The 8,207-nt window shown below is 42.2% G+C and overlaps 1 protein-coding gene across 1 annotated transcript; it reads left to right on the top strand.

The window, feature by feature from the left end:
* The first annotated feature begins 774 nt into the window (after positions 1–774).
* Positions 775–7,194, top strand: LOC119331340 (T-complex protein 1 subunit epsilon). The gene is made up of 9 exons (XM_037604507.1): positions 775–1,148; positions 1,684–2,002; positions 2,747–3,095; positions 3,670–3,802; positions 3,876–3,928; positions 4,295–4,397; positions 5,453–5,619; positions 5,699–5,812; positions 6,736–7,194. Exons 1-9 carry the CDS (start codon positions 950–952, stop codon positions 6,904–6,906), a joined length of 1,608 nt encoding a protein of 535 aa, XP_037460404.1. The 5' UTR covers positions 775–949; the 3' UTR covers positions 6,907–7,194.
* Positions 7,195–8,207: the final 1,013 nt, after the last annotated feature.

Consider the following 8,207-nt stretch of genomic DNA (forward strand, 5'->3'; position numbering starts at 1 on the left):
GCCTTGTTGCAGTAACAACCCCTTTGTTGCAAAAACAAATATCTTCTATCTTCTCCTTACGCCATGGCTATAGCTTGGGTTATGGATAATCTAGAAAGCAGATTGACACCGCCATTCACCATTGCTGGAGCTTGGCCCATGGATGATTTAGGAAACAGATCAACACCACTATTCGTTCTGGTTGGAGCTTGGGTTGTGGATGATTTGGGAAGTAGATTGACACCCCCGTCCGTCATGGCTGGAGCTTGGCTCGTGGATGGTTTTAGAAGCAGATTGAATGGAGGAAGTGTTAGAGCATCATGGGGAGAGAGACGAGATCGAGGGGATCGAAAGCGGGGAAACAAGGGAGTAGGTGCTAGATTCGTCGAGCGGATCGAACGATTGTTTTCTGTTTCTGCAACATCGTTGCCTCGCACATGTGGTCATCGTTGCCTGTTATCGCTAGAGGCAAGCGGTAAGTGGTCCCAAGCTGCACGCGCAACCACGATCTAGTGGACCAGTGGATCGCAATCTGACGGCCGCGCGAGCGGCGGATGCGGCGAGAAGATCAATTGGCTTTTTTTTGAGACAACAGAAGATCAGTTGGTTGATTGGAAGGTTTTTCCAATAAAAATGGTTCAGGAAGGTTTAGACTTTTCAAAACCTTTGGGTGTATCGTAAATGGCCAGGACTTGGTCTTACCAGAAACCCTAGACACCACGGAACTTGGCCAGGCCCATGCGCTCATCCCGGCCCAAACCACAGCCAGGGTTTTGCCTGAAGCCGCCAGAAGTTCTCAAGTGGAAGCACGAAGAAGAAAGCACCACAAACCCTCGCCCCCGCGGCGCGTCCTCCCTCCAGAAACCTACCGCCGCCTCATTCTCCCCCCACCACAGCACCCCTCCCAGTCCTCGTCCGATCCGCCCTTCCGGAGGTTTCTGGGAGAAGCGGCGCCAGCGCTCCGGCGGCCATGGCGCTCGCCTTCGACGAGTACGGGCGGCCCTTCATCATCCTCCGGGAGCAGGAGAAGAAGTCGCGGCTGCAGGGGCTCGACGCGCAGAAGGCCAACATCGCCGCCGGCAAGTCCGTAGCGCGCATCCTCCGCACCTCCCTCGGGCCCAAGGGCATGGACAAGATGCTCCAGTCCCCCGACGGCGACGTCACCATCAGTAATACCCGCTCCCTCTCGCTTTCTCCTGGTTTTAGGTTTTAGGTCTGGTCTTTCCGGTTAGCCTGGTACGAGATCCGGAAGTTTTCGCCTGCCATTGGATCTTCGACGTTGGTGGCAATGGCTGTGCGTTGAGGATCAGGGTTTCTCTTAGGTGTCACAGCGAGTCTTATGATGGCGAGATCTAGCTTTGTGGGATGCCCCTTACTTTCGTGCTGTTATGTTGTTGCTTGGGGAAGGAGATGGTACGATTTGTAGGGCTAGTTTGTTGGTTTCGTTATGTCTCTGCTCGGATTGGAATACTGTGTATCGGGGAAATGCTAGGTTGCCATTTCTGTAGCTATCTCTATCTAGTGGGTACGAGCGTGCTCTTACTTTTACTCCTGCAAATGTTATGCTGAAGTGAGGCGAGGTGCCCCATCCTATGTGGATCTGGAGATCCGGTTGTGTTTTTAGCACTTCATTTATTGTGCTCACGTACTGAATTGATTTGTCTCATGTTTTGTTTACTGACCTTCTTTCCAATGGATTTTCAGCAAACGATGGGGCGACGATCCTGGAGCTAATGGATGTTGACAACCAGATTGCGAAGCTCATGGTGGAGTTGTCCCGCAGTCAAGACTATGACATTGGAGATGGTACCACCGGGGTTGTGGTCCTGGCTGGGTCGCTCCTGGAGCAGGCTGAGAAGCTGCTGGAACGTGGTATTCACCCAATAAGGATCGCCGAAGGTTATGAGATGGCGTCGAGGATAGCTGTTGATCACCTTGAAAGCATCTCCACGAAATATGAGTTCAGTGCTACAGACATAGAGCCTTTGGTGCAGACCTGCATGACAACTTTGTCCTCAAAGATGTGAGTAATAACATATTGTGCTTAATCAGTCAGCTGCTTTAGAACCGAGTTATAAGATATTACCTCTGTCCCAAATTAGTTATCTTAGATTTGTGTGCATATGGATGTACCTAACACTAAAACGTGTCTAGATACACCTGTATCTAGACAAATCTAAGATAACTAATTCAGGACGGAGTGAGTATTATTTTGGCTTGAATCAGGCTTCACATTTTTCTACAACATGAAGGCTGTCAGGGGGAACATATTGACAGTTTAGTTCCCTTTGTTTTGTGAGAACCCAATTTATGGACAGTATACTTGCCTACAGTTTGGGAGAATTTCTGGTGTCATTTTAATTGCAGATGTTACTGTCTTGTACCGTTGTCTCTTGAGCTCATTTTGTACAATAATATCAATTCCGCAGTTCTACTTCTAAAATGGACATTACATGAAAGAAATATTCTGGTATAGCAGAAAAACTATTTGTTACAGCCTTATAAGTTGGAAGTATCCCTTCCGTTTTAGTATAACTGTCCTTGACCTCAAGTGAAATCTGTTTCAAATAACTCTAGCCTTGCTTTATTGCCTTACTAGATGTACTCATTTTTTGCTAACTCTTTCTTAGTGTTAGCGTTGGTCTGTGTGCATGGTGGGCTGATGATATAGTGGCAATGTGTAATGGATGGAGTATTTCTGCATGGGTACATTTTACATAGGTTATTTCAAACCTTTCTGATCTGTCCAATTATTCTGATTCTACAGTGTTAGCCGTTGTAAGAGGGCTCTAGCTGAGATTGCTGTCAAAGCAGTCCTTGCGGTCGCTGATTTGGAAAGGAAGGATGTAAATTTGGACTTGATTAAGGTGGAAGGTAAGGTTGGTGGGAAGCTCGAGGATACTGAGCTAGTACAAGGAATCATTGTTGACAAAGATATGAGCCACCCCCAAATGCCAAAGAGAATTGAGGATGCTCACATTGCCATTCTGACCTGCCCATTTGAGCCCCCGAAGCCTAAGACAAAGCATAAGGTTGACATTGACACTGTAGAGAAATTCCAGACACTGCGTGGGCAAGAGCAGAAATACTTCGATGACATGGTTCAGAAATGCAAGGTAAAAGCCTATAAAGGACAAACTGTTTATATATTGTGGAGTAGCTTGTTTTTGTATTCTTGGTTTGTGATGTGTGCTCTTTTACAATAACTAGATGGTACCTCGCGTGTTGCGGGAATTGGTTGCAATATATTAATTTTAATGAGATTGGATTGTGTGGAATATAAATATTTTGATTGATAAGACGTGAACCAAAGTTAAAAATACGTAAGACTTATTGTATTTGATTATGTATAGTTGTAAATATTTATGAATACAAGTAGAATAATAGAATGAAAAATAATTCCATGCACAGTTGCATGTTGAGGTGGGCCTTATCCCGTCTATAATTGTATGGTGGTGTGGCATGCTTGCATGTTGAGATAAATAAGTTAGTGGGGATGGCTCTTTTAGATATATATAGGATACATTATTGTTAATACCCTTAGGCTGCAAAAAACACTTTCTACCTCCCCTTATTAACATTTATGTTACTAATGTTATGCTGTACGAAGTGTATGCACATCAATCTGTTTTTTATGTTCAGTGTATGATTTGCTCAAAACATAATCACGTAACTATGTGCATTTTATAGGATGTTGGTGCAACCCTAGTTATTTGTCAATGGGGGTTTGATGATGAAGCCAATCACTTACTAATGCAAAGGGAGCTGCCGGCTGTCAGATGGGTTGGTGGTGTTGAATTAGAATTAATTGCCATTGCGACAGGTAACCTACCTCTCTTCATGTGTTTCTAAATTATATTTTATGGCAGTACGTAACATTTAAGAACTGAGTGCAGGAGGGAGGATTGTTCCAAGGTTCCAAGAGTTGACTACCGAAAAGCTTGGGAAGGTATAACCTGATCTGTCTATATCTTTCTTCAAACAAGTAATATGCATGCTATCTTGTGAGGGTTCAACTGAGAGTGAATGTAACCGTCTGTGGGTTTCTGAGGGCGACCATTCACCACTACTTGATATGCTGAATGTTTATTTCCAACCCTAAATTCAACCATCATGCTATCTTGGTAGCCGAGTTAGTGGTTTAGTCAGTTTCTTGAAAACACCATGTGAATGCCTTGCACTTCTGAACAGCAGTTACATTAGAGAATGCAGAGGATGTATTGTTTGAACTTTGAATTGCATATGCTTGGTAGCCATCTTAATTTGCTTTGTAAAGCATAAGATTTATGTTTGTTTGCTTGTCCTGCTTAAATAGGCTGGATTAGTCAGAGAGAAGTCATTTGGAACAACAAAAGATCGGATGCTATACATCGAGAAGTGTGCCAATTCCAAAGCTGTAACTATTTTCATCCGTGGTGGTATGTTCTGATGTATATGTTTTTTCTTTTCTTCATATTGACACATGTATGCTCAGTGATTTGTTGGGCCATGGAAGCATTATCCCACCAACCACGAATCTGTTCGAGACACACTTTACAGTTAATACTGGATAGCCTGGATATTGTTATATCAATTGGCAGTATTCGTACTTTGAATTTTCAAAGCAATGGTTTTAGAAGAAAATTTTAATGCATGTCAACTCCATATTAGATCGTACCAACTGTTAATTGTAATACATGAGAAATAATTCTTGTTTTCACTACAACTGAAGAAATGCTAACATGTTTTTAATCGTGATTATATTTTATCGTACTTGCCATACCTCAAGACGGCTTATAAAATGACACCAGTTAACTACAAAATTTCTAATTTATGCCATGAACTATCCAAAGTCGTCCAATAGACCCTCAAATGTTGATCTGGGTGATTTGGGAGTCTGTTGGTAACTAATCCACATCATTGAGCTATATATTCAATACCTCACTGGTATTGAATATAACTCCTTGCCTGTTTGGATCTCACTGGTTATGTAGTTCCGGGGCTTTTAGTAAGGACATGTTTGGTTTGTGCCCAAAGTTGCCCTGTCAAAAAAGTTGGCTAGCCAAAAATTTTGTTGAGGTTTTGCTTGCCAACAAATTGGATAGAAAATGAACTAGAGTTGGTAAATGAACATTTGCATGCCAAACAGTTGGTATCCATCCAAACAAAAAGCCAATGCTTTTGTGATGACCGACAAATTGGGAAGGTACACTTTGGTCACAATCTGAACATAACCTAGGCACCTCTGTTGTTCATGATAATGTCCATATTTCTTATTGAATCGTTATACAGTCATATCATAACATTAAAGTCATCTGTACTATTTAGCTGTGTGCTGTTACTTTTTTAGGATTATAAGATTGAAGTCCTCAAAATATTTGAGAAACACCAAGCCTAACTGCTGTCTTCCAGTCTTAGTTAGTATACATTTCAGTCATATTTAGGCTAATAATGTATATGGGTATCTTCTGATTGGTATTCTGGTATTGCACAGGCAACAAAATGATGATTGAGGAGACCAAGCGAAGTATTCATGATGCTCTATGTGTTGCAAGGAATCTGATCATCAACAACTCAATTGTGTATGGTGGTGGCTCAGCAGAAATATCTTGCTCAATTGCTGTTGATGCTGCAGCAGATCGGCATCCTGGAGTTGAGCAGGTAATTGTGGTTTTGGAACTGGTACTACAAAAGAAATCCATATATGTTTTCTTCTAATTGTGCTTCTTTGTATTTTCAGTATGCAATCAGGGCATTTGCTGATGCTTTGGATGCCATTCCACTAGCTTTAGCTGAAAACAGTGGTTTGCCGCCTATTGATACTCTCACTGTCGTAAAATCCCAACATGTCAAGGTATTTTGTTTTCTCTGTTGATTTTGACAGTCACTTTAAAATGTCGGTTGTCAGCCTGTTCTTCTCACTTTAAAACATCCTCCTTGTTCTGTTATACTCCTACTAATTAGCCGCCTGTGTTTTTGTTGGGGTTGTGATAGAATTTATTTCAGAAGTTACTTTTGGCTAGTGCCTGTGCTTAGTCCTTATAGTCCTTAGTCCTTCCCCACCTGGCATTGATTGTGCTTGATGCTGTACACGTTGTACCATCATGTAAGTCATATTATGTAGTGTACGATGTGAGGGTTCCAGAAACCAGCACTAGGCATGCCACTGCCAGTCACCAGTGTTTTTGAGCTCATATCTACTACTCCCTCTGTAAACTAATACTCCCTCCTTACCGGTTTATAAGGCTCATATCTGAAATCCCACCAACCAAGATAAATGTCTATTGGCTAAAATGAATTGAGCTTATGTGAAAAGTGCCCAATTAGCATACTGGTATTAAATCTCAGCATGTTCAATTGCCAATGTAATTAACTACAGCGCCCCAAGCCCTCATGCGTCCCACTCTCTCTCTCATCCCGATGGCACATGCACTGGTCATTTTTTTTATCTCGTTTTAATGTCCAGATTGCTGCATGCATGCAGCTGAGGGAAGAAAGGAGCAACGACTTGGCTCTGTGATTATTTTTCTTTTGAAAATGGTACCAGCGAATTAAATGCAACGCAGAAATCGAAAAGACCTTAGCGCTTTAACCAAGCTACTCTCAAAACAAGCCTTATAAAACGGAAATCTGAAGATTTTAAGTTGAGCCTTATAAACAGGTAAGGAGGGAGTAGTGATCTAAAAGATCTTATACGTATTAGTTTACAGGGGGAGTAATTGTTATGGCATTCCTTCTGAATTGAGGGTAACATTTCATTTCTGAACATATTTCTAGGAGAACAATTCCCGCTGTGGCATTGATTGCAATGATGTTGGTACCAACGACATGAAAGAACAGAATGTTTTCGAGACTCTGATCGGCAAGCAGCAACAGATCTTGCTGGCAACACAGGTGGTCAAGATGATCCTCAAGATTGATGATGTCATAACGCCTTCTGAGTATTGATGACGCCTTCAAGAACGGAAATCGACTGTGCTAAGTGGCATGCGCTCCATTAGTCAGCATATTTTATATGGGTTGATTTTGATTTGCTCCTAGAATTCTTACATGGAGTGGTCACTTGTTTTGTTTGATGAGCTATCTAGTTTTGTGACGTGCGTTCACACTTTGTAGAGCTTGAGACAGTAGCACAAGTCATGTCGATACCAGTCCATTCGTTGTGTTGTTCAGATGCTTAATGTATGGTTTTGGACCACTAATTTGTCTGCTTTATCGTAATTGTTTTATTTTTTTGTTTGCTTTGTCTAAAGTATCTCAGGTAAAGTTGGTGTGAGTCAGACTTACTATATGTATCGAGTTGCTTGTTTTTGTACCGATCAGTGCCAGGAACGGTGCACATGTCTTCAATTTACTTACCTCTGAAAACTAAATTATACGTGACATAAACTGAAAAGCTACTTGTCTTACGGAGTCTGTTGGTGACTTTAGATGTTAGTAACGCTAGTGAACAAAACATCTGTGTTTACAATTAACTTCATGAGTAAAATGCGCCTTTTATGCTCCTTGGAAGAACCGGAATTAGCCATTTGCGATCAGTTCCGAACAAATCCTATGCCAGTTGAGATGAAACACGCCTCTGAAACTCGGTAGATTTTGCTGCCTATTCCCTCTCTCGAGTAAGTGGCCTCTATTTGTTGCCGCTCCCCGTCCATACACCTGCAAAACGGAGGGGAGATTCTTGAAAGATTTCGGCTTGTAGGTTTTTGTGCCCGGGATTCTGAAGCTAGCAAATTTGTCTTCAGTAGAATCACGGCAGTGCCTGTGACTTCTGGAAATGGGACATCTCTACAGAGATTTTTCGGGTCGCAAATGGAGTTGATCCTACACCTGTTCATGAAATAATTAAGGAGATAGCAGGGGGCAGTCACACATTTGCAGGAGGTAAGCAGCAGTGCATGCTAGATAATGTTGCAGGTGACTAGAGGCATGGAATGACGGTTGGAGAACGCAACAGCTTTATTGAAAGAGAAGTACTCTAACTGGATGTTGAACGCACTTGCCAGATAGTGCAAAGGCTAGACGATGCTGTTAGGTTGCTTGTGTGTATTCTAGTCGTTCAGCTAGTTAGGCTTATCAAATGAGGTAGTTGGCTATGGACACACTTTGCTATGTGTGTGTTAGTTGGGAAATAAAACTCAGTGTACCGTTATTATGTTCATTGGGGTCACAATGTGTGAAGATGAATTGAGCACTTTTGCGGAAGATGATCATTATGCGTGTTTCCTAGAGATTACTTGTTGTGCATG

The sequence above is a fragment of the Triticum dicoccoides genome, chromosome 7A (genome assembly GCF_002162155.2).
Source record: "Triticum dicoccoides isolate Atlit2015 ecotype Zavitan chromosome 7A, WEW_v2.0, whole genome shotgun sequence".
NCBI classification, from domain to species: domain Eukaryota; kingdom Viridiplantae; phylum Streptophyta; class Magnoliopsida; order Poales; family Poaceae; genus Triticum; species Triticum dicoccoides.